Source organism: Schistocerca gregaria, chromosome 6 (genome assembly GCF_023897955.1).
Source record: "Schistocerca gregaria isolate iqSchGreg1 chromosome 6, iqSchGreg1.2, whole genome shotgun sequence".
Taxonomy (NCBI): Eukaryota; Metazoa; Arthropoda; class Insecta; order Orthoptera; family Acrididae; genus Schistocerca; species Schistocerca gregaria.
The window spans coordinates 298,864,377-298,885,757 of record NC_064925.1 but is presented as its reverse complement, the minus strand read 5'-3'; the positions used below and the strand labels follow the sequence as shown (position 1 = coordinate 298,885,757).

The following is a 21,381-nucleotide window of genomic DNA, read 5'->3' as shown; positions in this document are numbered from 1 at the left end:
CCAGGTTTATGTGGACCTGAGACTGTATGGAAAACGAAAAACTCTGGTAACACAAAATACATGTCTCTATTCAAAAGTACAATTTATTTTATTTAGAAAATATTGTACATGCCACATTTGAAACCCCACTTCATTACTTACACAAAAAAACAACTTATTTTAAAAAATACATTCAAAACATAATGTGTTTCATATTAACTTGCTTTGAGTTTGCAGAGAGAAACTCTCCAATTTTTTCTGCTGGTACTTCACTTTTTTCCTGCTTCTGTTTTTTGTTTTTCAAAGTCAGAACGTCAGTATTTTCAAACAGATTTTGTCTTGTGCCTCTCAGATAAAAAATCAATGCATTTCAGTCTGTGTGCTTGATAATATGTTCCTCAGCTGTCTTGACTTTGCTCTCTTTCGCTGCCTAACACACTTTGTTCACTATATCCATGTCGCTTAGTAACTCAAATCTCTGTTCAGAGACATTGCTAATCAATCTCTCGCAGATTTTTTCCTTATCTAATGATTTGTGTCACTAGGTCAATATGTTTGTGTTTATCTGTCATCTTCCTAAAACACGTAAACCATACGTAATTTCAACAAAAACAAGAAATGTGATATACAGTCATGCTCCTACATTAAGGATAATGCTGATACATGGCGAAACAACATTCTGGTGGGCGGTTTGCAGGTATCAATCACCTCGGAGTATGACCATGCGGTGCATTTGACCCTCGGTAGTTGCACGGTGGTGCTGGCAGGAGTCCACATACGCAGAGGTGTGTTGGTGCATGTCAGAGTACAGTGCAGACGTTCTCAGACATGCTAATGGTGACTGTATGTTGAAAATGGCTCAAAGAACACATATTGATGACGTTGTGAGGGGTAGAATAATAGGGTGACAGGAGGCTGGTCAAAAACAGCAGGTTGCAGCACGGGCCCTCCATGTGCCACAATGTGTGATCTCACGATTATGGCAACGATTCCAGCAGACAGGAAATGTGTCCAGGCGCTACAGTACGTGACATCCACAGTGTGCAACATCAAAAGAAGACCGATATCTCACCATCAGTGCCAGCAGATGGCCACGGAGTATTGCAGGTAGCCTTGCTTGGGACCTTACAGCAGCCACTGGAACAGTTTCCTCCAGACACACAGTCTACAGAGATCGGCAAGGTGCATTCTACAGACCCCTGGTCACAGGAGAGTCCGTAAAGCCTGGTGTCAAGAACACAGTACATAGTCATTGGAGCAGTGGTCCCAGGTTATGTTCACGGATGAGTCCAGATGTAGTCTAAACAGTGATTCTCGCCGGGTTTTCATCTGGCGTGAACCAGGAATTAGATACCAACCCCTCAATGTCCTTGAAAGGGGCCTGTATGTAGGTTGTGGTTTGATGGTCTGGGGTGGGATTATCATTGGTGCACATACACCCCTGCATGTCTTTGACAGAGGAACTGTAACCGGTCAGATGTATCAGGACGTCATTTCCACCAGTATGTCCGCTTTTTCGGGGCTGCTGTGGGTCCCACCTTCCTCCTGATGGGTGATAACGCACTGCCCCACCATCATGGAGGAGTACCTTGAAACAGAAGATATCAGGTGAATAGAGTGGCTTACCTGTTCTGCATCTGGGATGCTCTCGGTTGACGTATTGCTGCACGTCTTCAAACCCTTATGACACTTCAGGTGCTCAGACAGGCTCTGGTGCAAGAATGGGAGGCTATAACCCAGTAGCTGCTTGACCACCTGATCCAGAGTATGCCAACCCTTTGTCCAGCGTGCATGGTTATCATATCCCATATTGATGTCGGGGTAGATATGCAGGAAACAGTGGCATTTTGTAGCACATCGGTTTAGTGATGGTTTTCTCAACTTATAACCAATACTGTGGACTCAAAGATCTGTGTCGTTGTGTTCCCTGTGTGCCTATGCTATTAGCACCAGCTTTGTGTAGTGCCACGTTGTGTGGCACCACATTCTGCAATTTTCCTTAATTTATGAGCATGAGTGTAGTTTAATACACATTGTCAGTAATTCATTTTAGAAGCTACAGTATTATTGAGACCTGTTTAGTGGAGCCAACAATGCATTCCTGCTGACAACATTTAACAGTATGATTGTATTTCATACCAGTACATACCAAGAACTTGGGGAGAACAATCCGAAAAGGGGCTGGGTGGTGAAGGTGGGAGGGAGGGGGGAAACCATCATATTCTTTTAGGGTTGTGTTAGATATGTTGGAAATTATCAATCAGTAGCTTGTAGGGAAAGGGCTAGACAAACATATAGACATGAAATTGTCATGAGCGTGTTATAATGTTTGTAGTTCCTTGAAGAGAAATGGGAAACAATGGAAAATTGTTTCAAGGATGTTAGACTGTGTTATTGTGATTAGCATCATCTTCTGGCAATAAAAGATTAGCTACTTGCATAATAGTGTGTTCTGAATGAAAATATTTCTGCAGTGCAGAACATTAAAAAAGAATGCTTCCGGCTTTATTTTACATTTTTTCAAGAATCACTGTACTATGCACAGTCAACCCACAAACCAGGTAATCCACACCCAGGTGATTGAGAACTTTCTGCATTTTCAAATAACTCATACTGCAGATTGATTTATGTAATAGCAGCAGCATTATATATTGAGGAATCTATTACAGGCTTACTGCAAAAAACTGTTGAGTGCAAATGTGGTCATTTTTTGATTATTTATGTGTTCTGTATCAGCAAATGAATATCTTTCATGTGGAGAAAACCAGTCAGGTGCAGTTCTTACTCTCAGAAGTTAAGCAAATGTGCTAGAAATCTTTTAAGTGCATAGTTGAATATTCTATACAATAAAAATCATTTTGGTGCACTTAAATGATTTTTCCTGCACTTTGTCGATAGGCTTGTTGAAATTATGTGAACAACAGTAATTCGTCAAGTCTACTTAATGGATTTCAAAGCAAAAAATATACACAATGTGTTGTAACCTTATACAGTAAGCAAACAAAATTAAACAGCTTGTGCCTTCATGGCCAGCCTAAAGAGGCCACTGCACATTGGCACAGATGGTGCAGCAAGTGCTTCACCATGTACCAAACAGCCTTATATAGGTCGGCGCTGGGACACTCAGCAGGCTAATGTTTATGTGACACATGTATGCTCAATGTTAGACTGTGCATTAATGTTCTACTTGGTAGTGTGTGTCATACCAAGTACTACTTCATTCAGTGTCTCAGTACATTCCTGCATGTGGAAACGGAACAAAAGTTTGTTGGTTTGGAATTCTGATGTTGTGTTTGTGCAGCATTACATTATTTCACGTCTCAGTTCGCTATGGCCAATATGTCAGTGGAAGAAATTCTTCAACCTCTAGTTGAAAGCAGTAGTAAGCTCACACCAACCAGCAGCAGGCTCTCTTCGTGGCTTAAACTATATGGCTGCATTTTTGACATGCCAGAGTTCACTGCAGTTGATACAACCCCCACTGTTTCTTCCGCATGATGATTCTGTCGAATATTGCATATGAAATACGTGTTTGGCAAGATTTCCAAGCTTTTGGAGTTGCCAACCCCAATGTGTGTAATACTTTTGTTTCTGTCATGCATTTCTCCTCATGTTTATCACCTTTTGTGTCAGCTGGCTCCTCTTGAAGAACCTGCCAGTCTCCCATATGATGAAATGTGTCAGTTATTCTCAATTTATCACTGAAAATAGACTCCTGTTATTGCTGCTCATGTTGAGTTCTATCATTGTCAAAAGCAGGTTCATCAATCTTACAGAACGGAACTTCATGGGCTTATATCATTTCCAGTTTGTTATTGAGGCTAAGTGGAACTCTTAGGCTCATTAAGTGGTTTGTGATACTATAATACACCTGTCTCGCACTAGGCTCATCCCTGTTCTATAATCAGTTAGTTGAATATCTTTGGAAACCAGCAGTGATACACATAATCTCTCAATAGGTCTTCTTCTTCTTCTTTTCTTTTCTTTTCTTTTTCTTCTTCTTCCTTTCATCCTAAGCTAAAGCCTGTTTCCTTCAGTACCTGTAAATTTACCCTGAAGTTGTCACTCCATCTTTTCTTTGGACTGCAAGTATTTCTTTTAACACCTAGTAATTAATTGCTTACAGTTTTCACAATCTTCCATTCATCCATCCTGTCTACATGTTCATTCCATTCATGTTTTTTCTCATGAACCCACTCATTAGTAGAGTCCACTTTATATCGTTTTTTAAAATTTTCACTTCTGTTTATATCTTACAATGTCTTCCATGTAATCCTTCAAAGAATTTTCATTTCCGTTATTTCCAGATGTCTTTTTGTTTTTGATGCTTCCAGTGTTGTTTCAGTTGTGTATGTTATAACTGGTCTCACTGTTGCTTTGTATATTCTTGTCGTTACATCTTTTCCTGTATGCTTGTTTTTCCAAATAGTATAATTTATATACCCTGCCACTTTGTTTACTTTTGATACTTGTTCTCTAACTTTCTTTTCAACATTCCCAGTGCTTCACAGTTCAGTACCAGGATATTTAAATACTTGCTGAATATTTTTTCAACCAGTTTTTAGTTTGCATTTAATTGGTTCCACAGATGTGGTCATACATGTTTTCTTAAGTGTATGTGACAAAATTTATGTTTTTGGCTGCAACATCAAATATATGTAAAAATGTGTGCAGACTATTTTCATTGTTTGCTGGTGGAACTGCATTGTCGGCATAACAAATGATTTTTATTTCTTCATCCCCCGTACTATAACCACTACCAGCCAATACCATCTTTATCTCCTCACCCATGACTGTATTAAAATGAAGCTGGCTCAAAGAGTCACCTCGTCTAATACTATTATTAACGAATCTCTCCCTCCCTGTCCATTCCACACCTCCCTTCCTCTCTTCTTTCTCTCTCTCTTATATGTTCTACCCTCTGCGCTCCTTTCATCTTGTGTAGCTGCTGGAATCATCTGTTGAATGCCCTGCCTCTCAATATCCCTGGTACCCCTTCCTTGCCAAATGCATCCTTCCCTACCCTGTCCCCACCTTCATCTGCCAGGCAAAAGCTGTTGATAGTCAGCAGTCTGTCTTGTCGCGTGCGTGCGTGCATGCATGCATGCATTTATGTGTGTGTCACTTATTTATTAGTTAGCTGTTGGTGAGTGGTTGCCTTTCATTTATTTTATGCTGCGTTCTGTCCAGGAATTTCCTGTGAGAAATAAGGTCAGGATGGGGAGTCAGTCACCTTTCTCACTTTTTTTTTTTTTTAATGTTGTCATCTTTTGTCGTGTTTATAAATTTTTGTCACATTTTCAACCATTTTGGCTGTTTAAGGTAGAAAGTAAATTATTTACTTTTGTTTTTGAATTTCTCTATCATGGAATGACCCAGTATTGAAAGTAGATCTAACCTGAGGGACTTTCGAAATTTGAGGTAGATTGTTCCTTGTTGAATTTTTGAGTGGTTTTTATATTTTGTGCAATTGTTATTAGTGTCATTTATTCCCCTATTACTATTGCTTCAATTTTTGTCCCAGAATCTACTTTTGCTGTTGTAATAAAACTGCTCCTGTGAGACTGTTCACTTTTGAAAATAAACTTTTTGATATGGGAAAATGCAAATTCTGTAGTGGCTGGCTTGAGAAGACAGATAGTTTGAAAAGTAGTCTCTGCAAGGGAGGAAAATAGTTCAGTTAACCACTCGCTTTCAGCAAAATGTAAGTGTAACTTTTAGAACTTTCAGATCAGACTCTTCGTTCAAGTTTGGTATGTGTGCCAAAAATATGGGTGTTACGTACCGAGGATAGTTCCTCCACCACTGGATTGATTTTTACAGTGAAATCAGTGACTTCCAGTTACTCTTTGGATATGTCAACTGTATTTGTAACATTTTTATTATGTTCCATGGTAGTATTTTTAAACAGTTTTTTCAGTCTCATCTAAAAAAGTGGGATATGCAGTAAATGATAAACTGACATATTTTTTCCGGAAAATATGTTAGAGGAAGCATGTTCATCATTTTACAGATTAAATTTGGATGGAAAAGACTACCTATGTTAAAGATAAAAGAGAATTACAATTTAAAAATTTGATCAGGGAACAAGCGTTGCATAACAGCGCGTCACCTATGAACTTCATTGGCAGAGTAGACAGTGAAATATTACATCAGAAATCATGCGAAGCATTTTCTGAAGCCATCTTGGTGCTAAAAAAAATGCCGTAGGCTGGGATTAGATGACCAAATGTCAATAAAAAACCTTTTAGGCTTCTAGGTAGTGATGTCCAGATCTGTGGCAGACAACTTACAGCATTTATATAATGTACGATGCCCATGGAAAGGCTTTGGAGTGTTTAGGTGAAGAAGCATCTGAATTTACCTTATTTTGAAGTTTTGCCTTTTTGCTGGGAAGAATTTGAAGCAATTCAGTCAAAGTTTGATATTCGACATCACAAGATTTTGAGGCATGCAACCATGAATTGACTTAATTTAGGACCATTTGCCAACATGATTTTGAAACAGTAGGATGGTATTCAATATTATCTTCTTAAGCACATAATTTTAAAAAAGAACTGTGCTAGTGTTTAGTTCAAATCCTATAATGATATTCTATCTACTACTAATAATAAAACAATCAATGAAAGCAGAATTTTATTTCATCTGAAAAGCTATTAACTAAGTTCACACACCATTTTAAAAACTGAATCACAAGTTGCATAGAGAAATAGAAAGTGCTTTGGACCATTTTGGCTTGTGTTCTGAAGATTTCTGCTTTGAAAAAAATTGAGTAGGTCTCAAGTTCTTCATAGTGAACTCCTTATATTGGCAATCTGCTTGCTTTTGAACAAGCAGTTCTTAGTGGAAAAGGCAGCAAAATCAGGCCAAGGCTTACCTGAGTGTGCACGTATCGTGAAAGTAGAAGAAAGAGTGAAAGAAAGGGTGGTGGAAATCATTCAAAAAAACAAAAAAATCTATCTTCACTACGTCATATTTTACAAAGATTCCTAAGAAACAGTACTCCAGAAATGTATTGTTTATCTTTTTCCATTGTTGAAACATAGAATACCATTAGCTGTAAAAATATGATGTAGAATTTTTTTGTGAATTAAGATTTCTGTTATGAATATCAAAAAACCAATGCTGAATTACCAAAGTACTTATATATATTAATATATTAAAAACAAAGATTCCAAGACTTACCAAGCGGGAAAGCGCCGGCAGACAGGCACATGAACAAAACACACAAACACACACACAGAATTACGAGCTTTCGCAACTGGCACTTGCTTCGTCAGGAAAGAGGGAAGGAGAGGGAAAAATGAAAGGATGTGGGTTTTAAGGGAGAGGGTAAGGAGTCATTCCAATCCCGGGAGCGGAAAGACTTCCCTTAGGGGAAAAAAAGGACAGGTGTACACTCGCGCACACACACACACACACACACACACACACACACACACACACACACACACACACACACACACACATGCGTGTGTGTGTGTGTGTGTGTGTGTGTGTGTGTGTGTGTGTGTGTGCGCGCGCGAGTGTACACCTGTCCTTTTTTTCCCCTAAGGGAAGTCTTTCCGCTCCCGGGATTGGAATGACTCCTTACCCTCTCCCTTAAAACCCACATCCTTTCATTTTTCCCTCTCCTTCCCTCTTTCCTGACGAAGCAACTGCCAGTTGCGAAAGCTCGTAATTCTGTGTGTGTGTTTGTGTGTTTTGTTCATGTGCCTGTCTGCCGGCGCTTTCCCGCTTGGTAAGTCTTGGAATCTTTGTTTTTAACATATTTTTCCCATGTGGAAGTTTCTTTTTATTTTATTTACATCAACATATATATATTAATAAATTCATATAAAGGAAAAACTGGCATTATCCCAGCCAGTATCATAATAGAGAAATTGATCATGGTCTTAAGCAGTCCTTTTGGCAGGGGGTTATGAAAAATGAAAACAATTCATTTGTGTCATATGTTTATTGAAATAATTTGTCACCTTTAAATCACTTTTTAAAATATTATGTCACCTTTTAATCACATTTTTTAAATATTTTGCCTCCTTTTTCAAGTGCCACAATGGTTCCTCGCCCACTAAGATGGATAAGATTGCCCAAATACTATGTCAGTACTTGGCAAAAAATTATAGGAATAAGAAAAAGAAAACTTTTCTTAATGTTTTGCCACTGGTATTTATTTACTCACAAACTGGTTTCTGGTTTTTCCATATCATCAGACGGTAATGGAAAGAAAAACAGTTTGAGTAAATAAATCATAATTGCAGAACACAAATATAATGCCTCCTGTTTTGATATTAAGTTATTTAAGGATTATAATTAATAATTTTTTTGTCATAATGAGATCATTGATGTGATATCCTTTGACATAATGACTTTCGGTGTACCCATTCGTACTCTTTTTTACAGTGCATGTAGAACTTCAGATAGTAATATCCACATGTTGTCCCATGCTGAGATCATTGCACAGCAAGAGTATTGCATTGTCAGAAGATAGAGTACATGGTCCAGGTTTCCTGCAGAGACAGTTCCACTGTGGTACCCACAACATTTGCATCCCATTGAGAGTGAAATGGTGTGGCAACTGGAAACAAACCCAAAAGTTGAAGTATACAGGACAGTATGATTATTGTCAACAAACTTCTAAATTGGACATAGATTCACCTTGAAATTCTGGCAGTTTGTGGACCAAATGCAATGTTGCATCCAACTGTAGTAAAAGGGTGCCAACAATTTGACCAAGGTCTCATAGACATGGCAGGATTTAAATCGTTGAGAAATTGAACGAACGGTAGAACATTTACAGAGACTTTGGGACTATGTTGAAAAATGTCATGAATGAATGTCACTTTGAGGTGGTACAGCATTCAATGACAGATACTTCACCTGCAATAATCATAATGTACATTTTGAAGTCCGCTCGTATAAAACTAGCAAGTTTTTCATTTAGATCTTTAAAGTAATCCCTTGAAGCTTGAGGTGAAATGTAAAGTGTGTTTTGCAGAAATGGCCACCATATCAAAGAAAAGAAATGTTTTGAGTGTTGTTGTTATTCTGCTGTAGCTGGTATTCCCAGCACATATGTTTGAAGTAATATGACATTTATCAGCATTTTATTGGATGAAAAATGGTTATAAATCAGTTTTTGGTTGTACAGTTATTTTATCTTCAGACTTTTATAGGTTTGTACAAATGATTACTAGAGGGAAATGTTTTATGTCTTGAATTTCATTTATTCTGTTAACATTTTACATGGTACCTCTTAGGGTATTTCAGCTTCATGTAATTTTGAGAGTATTACCGGCTTAGTAACATATGATGTGGATGAGCCCTGGCAAATTTTCATTTTACATTCACATTTATTTATATGATTCATTGACATTTTATCTGAACGCTTTTTTTATGTTTTTAAATTAATTTGGACTTTTCCCAATGACTTGTCAAAAGTAAGTATCACTAAAAGCTGAACAATATTAGTAGTTATTGCTTAGCAGCATACCAGTAATAGTGAAGAATTAATGCTAATAAACAATCTATATTAAAGATCTTTTTCAGTTAATTTTGTGCACACATCACAATCTTACCTTCTTTATCAGTATGTATCTATTGCTGAAGGAAATGATAATAATTTTGCAAGTAAATTGTATTTGTTGTAAAGGACCCTTGTGTATTAACAGGCATCCAAGATATTCTGAGACGCATGAATGTGCAGTTTGGCTTGACTGTTGGTGGTGAAACACTTCGAGACTATGTAATTCCTTACCTGAAAGATCAGAAGCCAGAGCAAATAGTGAGTCAATTAAGTGCAGCTGGTGTAACAGCAGCAGCTGCAGCATGTTCTGTTGTTTGCAGTCTACTGCAGGCTAATAAGCTGTCAGATGCAGCAGATCTAGGTAAGTCTACAGATTTGCTGTGTATTGCTCAACTTACATTCTGTTTTTAGATGTTACCAGTTAGTCATGGAAAGGTGTGATATTGGTTCGCCATACAGCCTGGGCAGCAACAGCTGTACAATTCAGTACGCTATTCCTTCATATGGTTTCAGTTAACCTACTGTAATGAATGTGCCTTGCAGGATGCTAATAGCATTACTGCATTTATGCTTACCTTCGCTATTAGTTGCATACATTCTTTTGTGTATTATAAAGGAAAAAATGCACTAAGACACAAAGTAAATGATAAAATGGCCATTACAGTTATTATCCAGTAAACTAAACTGAAGGCCTGGCTAGGGTGGCAGCAACATTGTGTTTACGCTAGAGAAACAAGTAGGGGCGGCAGTGACATCATATACTCGGGTATCCTTGCAAGTGTGCACTGCCACATACTACACATCTGTATGTCAGAGGCTTGCAAAGCACAACAGTGAAATGTGGTCTGGTGCTTTTGTTTGACAGTACTCCTTGGATGCTATCACTTCATAGCATTTATTCAATGAGTAATATGTGTGCATCCACATTTCATTTGAATAAACTACCTGATCTCTCTAAATCTTATGCTGCATGTTGTCATAAAAATTTAATGTATTTTTCTTTTGTGAAACAATATTGTCTCACTTGTACATGATAACTTGCTAATTTTTTCCACATTTTAGACATAAATCTCATAGAGTGGAGAATTTTCTCACAGATACAGGATACAGATTGAGATGGGGAATGAACAGGTTGAATGATGATGTATCTTAAGATGCCAGCTACCTCACAGTAAAGCCAATTGCGTGTATGGGCATTTGTGTAGGAGCTTCTTCCTTGATAAACAGGCGAGGTTAATTTACCTTCCCTCCTTTTAAAAACAGTTTCCACTTTAAGAATGAACCAGTAGTGTTTAGCATCAGACTAGTACACCGTAGGTCAAAGGTTCAGTGCTAGTCATATAATAATCTAGCCTTTTTTTGGGGGAAAGAAATGCATTTGTGTACATGACCAAAATTAAGCATGAAGACCACTGAATTTCCAGTAGACACTGGTTTATGGCTGCAAAATTTTTGTATGAAAAACCAGTTTTGCTGAATGTTAATTATGTAAGTACCCCTTTAAATATATAGAAAATTGAAAGCTGCTTAAGTAAGGTATCCTTCTTACAACGTCCATGGTGCAAGAACAGTTCTCTTATCAATTTTTTTCTGGCAAAAATCACTCTGAAATTTTAAAATTTTGTACATTGCTGGAGCAACATCCATAGAATGAAATCTCCTTGTTGAAATAGTAAAGACCCCCTGTGGGTCAGGGATTAGGATAGGCCTGAGGTATTCTTACCTGTCGTAAGAGGCAACTAAAAGGAGTCTAACCCGTTTCAGCTTTTATGTGATGGTTCTCTGTAGGTTTGACCTCCATTTTCCAAAATTTCCCCGAAGTGCGAGCCAATTGGGGAAGGGCGCCTTACATGGTGCATCATGTCCATCATGCATTGAGATCCTTAGACCACTTTCTCATCTACGCAATCCCACTCATTCTCCATCCCTTGTGGAGGACACCTTCCTGGGTGTGTTTTACACTGTGCACTATGCAGTGTCGCTTTGTGCGTCAACGATGACCGTGGACTTCTTTGCACCTGATATCCAGCACGGTAGCTAGTGCGTTTTGGTGGGGCCGCCATGTACCCTGTTGGTTGTAGCCCCCTGATCACACAGGGATCACTCTGCTGATGCCTGCGCCGTTAACTCCCCACGTATGCCAGTGGGTAGATGCCCATCCCCCTGGGGCATCGGGGCTCCCGCCAATGGCCATCCTGCCAGGAAGCCTTCGCTGCGGCTGGGTAGCGCCCGTGGGGAGTGCCATTGATCGGAGTGGATGGCATCAGGGTGGATGACACGTGATGAAGCGTATTCAGTCATCTGTTGCTGGTGATGAAGCACCAGCAGTCTCTAAGTGTTCACGAGCTCAATTCAACGCACAGAAGTACAAACTCGAAGTGATTCCCCTCCCTGGCCACACCATGGGAGGAACATCAGGCTAAGGATGGCAGTGGATCTTATTCTCCCCGGTACCTTGTATGTTTAAGAGCTGATGGGGAAACTTTCATAACGATGAAGCCACAGTTTTTATTGACCATTTAGAGGACAATTTTGGGAAGGTGGAGGGATTGTCCAAAATGAGATTTGGGTCAATCTTGACCAAAACAACATCCTCTGCCCAGTCACGAATGTTACTCGCTTGTGACAAGCTGGGGGATGTTGCTGTAACCATCATGCCCCATAAGAGCTTAAATATGGTCCAGGGTATCATACTTCACAGAGCCCTTCTTGTACGGTCTGACAATGAGCTGCACGCCAATTTAGAGTGGCGAGGTCTACATTTTGTCTGGTGTGTCCACCGGGGTCTGAGCAATAATCATGTTGCCACCGGTGCCTTCAGCTTGGCCTTCGAGGGTGGTACATTGTCCAAGAAGGTCAAGGTGATGGTCTATCGCTGTGATGTAAAGCCCTATGTCCCTCCCCCAATGTGGTGCTTTAAGTGTTGCGAGTTCTGCCATATGTCTTCCCGCTGTACTTCCAGCGTCACATGCAAATATTGCAGACGCCCATCACATCCCAATACTCCATGTGCCCCGTCTTCCATCTGTGTCTACTGCAGAAAGCGCCATTTGCTTTGCTCACCAGACTGCAGGATTCTCCAGAAAGAAAGGAGAATCATAGAGTACAAGACCCTGGACCAACTGACTTACACCGAGGATAAGAGATAATTTGAACACGTGCATCCTGTACATATGACATCGTCTTAAGCCACCGCTACAACAGTTCTGGCAACAATCTGCTCCGCCAACCCCAGTCACCTCTCAGAGCCGGAAGACTACACCTGCCCCCTTGATGGTGGTGGTCATTTTCCTCCCTGTTGCTCCCGCACCACCTACTTCGGGAGCAACACCACCCCCCCCCCCCCCCCCACCCCACCCCCCAAATCATCATGGACATTTGTCCCCACTTCTAAGCTGGAGAAGCATATGTCTTCTTTGGCTTCTCTCGCTAGGAAGGGGCCCCTTGGGTCACTCCCTTCCCAGGTTTCTGCTTGTGGGAAAGATGACACCCACCAGTGGCTGAACAGCTCAAAAGCAGCTGGTCGTAGGGCTTCATGCTCATCCTCTGTGTCAGGGACTGAGCCAGTGATGTCCTTCCAGCCAGGGAAACCCAGGGAGCAGTGAGAGAAATCCAAACAGAAGACCCCTAAGACCAAGGAAATTGCGGTGACACCCACATCACCGTGACCTTCCCAGTCTCACGATGTCATTCTCCAGTGGAATTGCAGCAGTTTCTTCCACTGTCTGGCTGAGCTACAGCAACTGTTACGCCTTACACCTACTATCTGCATTGCCCTCCAGGTAACCTGGTTCCCAGTAATGCGGACCCCTGCCCTCCACGGCCATAAGGGATATTACAGGAACCGCAGGGACTATAATTGAGTGTCAGTTGGAGTTTGCGTTTATGTCCTAAACTCAATATGTAATGACACTGTGCCCCCTTCAAACACCTCTTCAATCTGTGACTGTCAGAATAGGGATGACACAGGAAATAACTGTCTGAAATGTATATCTGCCTTCAGGTGGTGCAGTACCACTGAATGTATAAGCTGCACCGATTGATCAACTCCCTAAACCTTTCCTACTTTTGGGCGATTTTAATGCCCATAACCCCTTGTGGGATGGCACCATGCTTACTGGCCGAGGCAGAGATGTAGAAACTTTACTGTCTCACTTCGACCTCTCCCTTTTAAATACTGGGTTGATTGAAATGGCTCTGAGCACTATGGGACTTAACATCTATGGTCATCAGTCCCCTAGAACCTAGAACTACTTAAACCTATTTAACCTAAGGACATCACACACATCCATGCCTGAGGCAAGATTCGAACCTGCGACTGTAGTGTCATGCGGTTCCAGACTGAAGTGCCTAGAACCGCATGGCCACACCAGCTGGCTAAATACTGGGGCCACCACAAATTTCAGTGTGGTTCATGGAAGTTACTCTGCCATTGATTTATCAATTTGCAGCCCAGGACTTCTCCCATCTATCCACTGGACAGCACGTGATGACCTGTGTGGTAGTGACTATTTCCCCATCGTCCTGTCACCGACCCAGTGTCACACCCACTGACACCTGCCCCGATGGGTTTTAAACAAGGCGTACTGGGAAACTTTCACCTCTGCTGTCTTCGTTGAATCTCCCCCACACAGTAACAACAATGTCATGGTTGAGCAGGTGACTACAACAATTGTTTCTGCAGCAGAAAAATGATCCCTCGCTCTTTATGGTGCCCCCAGTGTAAGGCAGTCCTTTGGTGGTCATTGGAAGTCGCTGAAGCAGTTACGGAGCATCAGTGAGCTCTACAGCAGCGTAAGCAGCACCTTTCCTTGGAGCACCTCATAGCATTTAAATGGCTGCATGCTCGCGTTCATCAACTTATCAAACGATGGAAACAGAAGTGTTGGGAGAGATACGTCTTGACCATTGGGTGCCACAGGTCACTTTCCTAAGTCTGGGGAAAGATCAAATGTCTTTTCGAGTGTTACCAGAAATGGCGTGTTATATACCGATGCAAATGCAATTGCCAAACACTTTGCTCAAGTCTCTGTGTCAGAAAATTGCCCCCCAGCCTTTCACACACTCAAATGGCGGGTGGAAGGGAAAGTCCTCACATTCCCTCCACGCCACAGTGAATCCTATAACGCACCGTTCACAGAGTGGGAGCTTCTCAGTGCCCTTGCACATTGCCCCGGCACAGCTCCTGGGCCTGATCGGATCCACAGCCAGATGATTAAACATCTCTCATCTGACTGCAAATGACATATCCTCGTCATCTTCAGCTGGATCTGGTGCGATGGCATCTTTCCATAGCAATGGCGGGGGAACACCAGAGTTCCAGTGCTCAAACCCGGTAAAAACCCGCTTGATGTGGATAGCTATCGGCCCATCAGCCTCACCAACGTTCTTTGTAAGCTGCTGGAACGTATGGTGTGTTGGCGGTTGGATTGGGTCCTGGAGTCACATGGCCTACTGGCTCCATGTCAGGGCAGCTTTTGCCAGGGTCGCTCTACCACTGATAATCTTGTGTCCCTCGAATCTACAATCCGAACAGCCTTTCCCAGACACCAACACTTGGTTGCCGTCTTTTTTGATGTACATAAAACATACAACACTGCCTGGCGACATCATATCCTTGCCATATTGTATGAGTGGGGTCTTCAGGGCCTGCTCCTGATTTTTATCCAAAACTTCCTGTCGCTCCATACTTTCCATGTTGGTGACTCCCATAGTTCCATCCATATCCAGGAGAATCGAGTACCGCAGTGCTCTGTATTGAGTGTCTCTCTATTTTAAGTGGCCGTTAACGGTCTAGCAGCAGCTGTCGGGCCCTTCATCTCACCTTCTCAGTATGCAGACGGCTATTGCATTTTGTACTGCTGGTCCAGTACTGGTGTTGCTGAGTGACGCCTAGAGGGAACCATCGACAAGGTACAGTCATGGGCTCTAGCCCACGGCTTCCAGTTTTCAGCCGCAAATTCGTGTGTCATGCACTTCTGTCTGCATCGTACCGTTCATCCGAACCCAGAACCTTACATTTGTGACAATCCACTCACTGTAGTGGAGACACATTGATTCGAATAAAATAGAAAGAAACTTCCACATGGGAAAAATATATTAAAAACAAAGATTCCAAGACTTACCAGGCGGGAAAGCGCCGGCAGACAGGCACAATGAACAAAACACACAAACACACACAGAGAATTACTAGCTTTCGCAACCGATGGTTGCTTCTTCAGGAAAGAGGTAAGGAGAGGGAAAGACGAAAGGATGTGGGTTTTAAGGGAGAGGGTAAGGAGTCATTCCAATCCCGGGAGCGGAAAGACTTACCTTATGGGGAAAAAAAGGACAGGTGTACACACACACACACACACACACACACACACACACACACACACACACACACACACATATCCATCCGCACATACACAGACACAAGCAGACATTGAATCTTATCACTGGTTTTCAACTTAAGCGGAAGTGCTGGCAGCACCTCAATGCCCTCCATTGCCTGAGAAACACCAGTTGGGGTGCAGATCCCTCTACACTGCTGCAGCTCTACAGAGGCCTTGTCCAATCCCGAATTGACTGTAAGAGTGTGATTTAGGGTTTGGCAGCGTCCTGAGCATTGCATTTACTCAACCCAGTGCACCGCAGCAGGATTCGACTAGCGACAGGTGCGTTCAGAATGAGTCCAGCGTACTGGTGGAGGCTGGGGTCATTCCATTGCAGACCAGACGTGCACAACTGCTCGCTAGTTATGGTGCACACATTCGTAGTTCTCCTGAGCATCCAAATTACTGTCTCCTTTTCATGCCCACAGTGATCCATCTCCTGCATTGGCGGCCCAGGTCAGGACTAACAATTGCGGTTCGCGTGCTGTCCCTTCTCTCTGAACTGGTGTCCTTCCCTTTACCACCTCTACTTGCGGTTCGCTCACATACACCTCCATGGTGTATGCCTCAGCCACAGCTTCATCTGGACCTTTCACATGGCCCTAAGGACTCCATTAACCCCACTGCCCTCCGTTGTCACTTCCTCGCGATTCTTGACGTGTTCTGGGGCTCTGATGTGTGGCTCGATGGCTGATGGTCACGCAGGCTTTACGTATGTTCCTGGACACACTGAACAGCACTCCTTGCCAGATGGCTGTAGTGTTTTCACTGCAGAGCTGGCGGCCATATCTCGTATTCTTGAGCATGTCCGTTCATGACCTGGCACGTCATTTCTCCTATGTACTGACTCATTGAGCAGCCTACAAACTATCGACCAGTGCTACCTTTGCCATCCTCTGTTAGGGTCCATCCAGGAGTCCATCTATGCCCTGGAACGGTCCCGTCGTTGAGTGGTGTTTGTGTGGACTCCAAGACACGTCGGAATCCCAGGTAACGAACTCGCCAACAGGCTGGCTAAACAGGCGACGCAGAAACTGCTTCTGGAGATGGTCATCTCCGAAGCTGACCTGTGTTCTGTCTTATGCCGCAGGGTTTTCAGGTTTTGGGAGACAGAATGGCATAATAGTATGCACAACAAGCTGCGTGTCATTAACTAGCCGACGAATGTGTGGAAGTCTTCCATGCGGTCCTCTTGCAGGGAATAAGTTGTCCCCTACTGGCTGCGCATTGGCCATACACAGCTAACGTATGGTTACCTACTCCGTCACGAGGACCCACCTCTGTGTTGCTGTGGCGCCCAAATGAAAGTAGTCCCCTTTTGCTGGACTGCCCACTTTTAGCTACTCTTCAGCGGACTTTTAACTTTCCCAGCTCCCTACCTTCGGTGTTGGGTGATGATACCGCAGCAGCAGCTTAAATTTTACATTTTATCCTTGAGAGTAGGTTTTATGCTTCTATGTGGGTTTTAACACGTGTCCCTTGTCTCTCTGTGTCCTCCACCCTACTGCTTTTAGGGTGGAAGTTTTAATGTGTTGCAGAGTGGCAGGCTTTTCCTTTTTATTCTCGTGGTTGGCCAGCCACTGTAATCTGCTTTCTTGTTTTACTTTCTTCTGTGTCTACCATCTCTCTGTTGTTTTCATGTCCTATTTTGTTTCTTTTAGGTTTTGTTGCCTTTCCTTCGTTCTTGTTGTTTTCCCTTTCTTTCCGTTTTGTGTTATATGTCTCATCTGTTTTATTCTCACACTTGTGCCATTGTTTTATTAGGAACAGGGGACTGATGACCTCTTTAGTTTGTTCCCTTCCGCCTTCTTTTAAGCCAACCAACCAACCAAATAGTAAACAGCCAATCAGTTGCAAATTGCAGCTGATAGGCTGTTTACTATTTCTACAAAAAGATATCAGTCTAAAAATTGCAAGGTGTGTTCAACTAGTAAAGCAATACATTTTTTTCTGAAAGCAGGTTGGTTTTATACATGATATGAATACACACTATTATTTCCCACTCTTTTGACTACAAAACCCTATTTTTCAACATAATTTCTGTTCAGTGTGATGGCCTTACACCACCTTATTGGAAGGGTCTCTATGCCTGCATGGTACCACTCTACTGGTCGATGTTTGAACCAATGTCATGCTGCATCAGTAACCACACCACCATCCATGTAATGCTTCCTGTGGATTGCACCCTTCTGTGGGACAGACAGATGGAAGTCGGAAGGTTTGAGATCTGGGTTGTAGGGTGGATGAGGGTAAACAGTCCAGTGAAGTTTTGTGAGCTCTTGAGTGCACTGACTTACATGAGACCTTGCGTTGTCATGGAGATGGGGAAGTTTGTTTGCATTTTTGTGGCGACTGACCACTGAAGTCGCTTCAATCTCCTGAGGTTAGCACAGTACACTTCAGAGTTGATCATCACACCATGAGGGGGGCCATCAAACACAATAACCCCTTCAGAATCCCAGGAGACTGTCGCCATGACTTTTACCAGCTGAGGGTGTGGCTCTGAACATTTTCATCAGGGAGGTCCTGTGGCTTGAAGTGATCAACATGTTTCATCACCTTTGATGATTGTTAACAAAAAATTGTTACAATCAGCATCATAACACGCAAGTAATTCCACAAAGATTGTCCTTCATTGTTCTTTATCATCTTCTGTTTAGCAGTGTTGCAACCCAGCAGGCACACACATTTAAGTACCCTCCTTTGAGTTTATCTGCACTACCAACAGAGACATCCAGTTGAGCACTGAGGTGTTTGATTGTGATGTGATGATCACCTCAAATGAGACGGTCCCTATGTTCCAACATAGCAGGAGTCAGAGCTGTGTGCAGCCAGCCAGCCATCATGCAGAAAATCGGACAGTTTTGCGTGACACTGTTGTGATGATGATAGACGTCTCACCCAATGACTTGCCGAGTATATATTGACTGTCAGGTCTCCATAGACGTTTTGCAAGGGCCTGTGAATATCTGTGATGCTGTGGATTTTCACCGAAAGAAACTGTGACAGCTCTCTGTTTGGAATGAACCTCCATTACAGCCGCCATTTTGAACGCTATGTATAGTGCCACCCTGGTCAGAACTTTCTCAGACTACAGGGGTGGAAATGGGAATATTCCACAATGCCCCACACCAGATTCTGCAATTTTCAATCAAATTGGCTGAGAAAAAGAATGTGTTGCATTACCTACTGAACTCTCCTCTTGTCAATGGTAACATAATAAATAAGTTTTTATGCAAATATTAAATATGAAATCAGTTGTATTTTATCACTTCATCATCTGTTTTGTAACCAAAATAGTAAAAGATTTTTCAGTTGTTATCAGCTGCGAAAGTAGAATAAGAATAAAGAAAAAGAGAGAAGAAAAATGAAATTCATTTTATAGTAGTGAAATGTCATCCTCAACTTCACAGGTTCCGACCTATACATTCATTCTTCCTGTGGAAATGTATTAAATTTAACACTATTTGTTTATACAACTCCGTTCACAATCTCACAAACATTTAAAAATACAGTCCTTGTAATTGATGTGAGACTCACTCCAAACTAATGTTTATGGCATCTTTGTGTGTCATTGTTAATGTCAGTGATCAACTTTAACTTGTTCTTGCAGACACTATTTGAGAGTAGAATATTAAGTATCAGTAATGCCTGCAATATCTTTGTTTTAAGTAAATGGTAAAATATGTGAAATTAAATCATGTGAATTGCCTGTGAGGATACTGTATACTTATAGTAGGATGAAAGCCATGTTCCGTTCATATTACTTTGTGAGCTTACACAATATGCTATTGTGCTGTTTCCCAAATTATGGTCATTTCAATGGATCTTAAGCAAGTTAATCTTTTCAACACCTTCATTAGGTTAACACCAATAACTGCACCACCCCATGTATAAAAAACATTGTCTCTCCTGAACTATGTGATAAAATTTTGCAGGTACAGTCGCTGTGTGTGTGTGTGTGTGTGTGTGTGTGTGTGTGTGTGTGTGTGTGTGTGTGTGTTCAGGAAAATGACTTTGGTGAGGTGAATACAGGGTTATAAATACAAAATCAAATAGGAGTAACACAGAATTAGGTTTAAGAATGAACAAAAAATAGGAACACAGATAAACTGCTACAAATAGCATAGAGAACGCAGTACTGTAACCAAGATAGACACAAAGCCCACACCCACCACAGTAATACAAGTTTATATGCCAACTAGCTCTGCAGGTTAGGAGGAGATTGAGGAAATGTATGATGAGATAAAAGAAATTATTCAGATAGTTAAGGGAGATGAAAATTTAATAGTCATGGGAGACTAGAATTTGATAGGAAAACACAAGTTTGTATATGTAGAAGAGACCTGAAGACATGGGAAGATTTCAGATTGATTATATAATAGTAAGACAGAGATTTAGGAACCAGGTTTTTAATTGTAAAACATTTTCAGGGGTGGGTGTGGACTCTCAACACAATTTATTCGTTATGACCAGCAGATGAAAACTAAAGAAACTGCAAAAAGGCAGAATTTTATGGATATAGGATAGGACATGGATTAACTGAAAGATCCAGAGGTTGTAGTTTCAGAGAAAGCATTACAGATCGATTGACAAGAACAGGGGAAAGGAATACCGTAAAAGGAGAATGGGTAGCTTAGAGAAATGAAATAGTGAAGGCAGCAGAGGATAAGTAGGTAAAAAGATGAGGGCTAGTATACATTGAAACATTCCTGTTTAAATTCCTAATTGGGTTTTGTGTGATGATTTACGGAAGCCGCCAAGCAATTAATTATTATAATTATATGATCATGTGCTTAATGGATGAAGGCTACCGGTTTTCCTGCTGTGGTTTCGGGGTATTTCAACTGAATGCAGCTGTTCTGCGATGGAATAGTTATTGATTGAAAGTTTGTCTATTATTAAAGACCATAAAGGTTGCGATGTACAAACTGATACGTATTTTCTACAAACACACAAATTCTGAGGCAGTTGCTACCTTCATCTTACACGTCTAATTACGGTTATATCTTTTATTGATTGTGGCTTTTAAGTACTTCTTCACACGCAACAATGATGGTTAACATTCACAATAATCCTCACTCCAATCCATGGTTGTTGCTGGCTGACGCGGTTAAAGCAAAACACGTAATTCGGCACTTGTCAGTTTTTGTTTCATATCACTCACGAATTGGTGTCAAAGAGGGTCAACCCCATGACAATTAGGGGGACACGCTCATTTGTCATACTCTGGTAAATTTACCATTCTTTACTCACTCAGCCATCATTCTTGCGCGTCTCTCCAGTACTACTGCTCACTCGACACTCGTCTCACTGCCTCCTGCAGTGCTCGACAGTTGACTCCTGTGTGCTATCGACCTGGGTGTCGGATACTAATATCTATGTTCGTGGGATCACGGATCCCTTACAATATCCTTGGGTAAACAAGAGATATTGAATTTAATCGATGAAAGGAGAAAATATAAAAATGCAATAAATGAAGCAGGTGCAAGGGAATAC

General features: G+C 41.6%; 1 protein-coding gene across 1 annotated transcript in view; it reads left to right on the top strand.

Moving 5' to 3' along the window:
* Positions 1 to 21,381, top strand: part of LOC126277946 (leucine-rich PPR motif-containing protein, mitochondrial) — a 185,637-nt gene that overhangs the window by 53,180 nt on the left and 111,076 nt on the right. Inside the window, exon 8 of the mRNA XM_049977541.1 lies at positions 9,651 to 9,866. Coding sequence (XP_049833498.1) covers positions 9,651 to 9,866 — 216 coding nt within the window. The remainder of the gene's footprint in view (positions 1 to 9,650; positions 9,867 to 21,381) is intronic.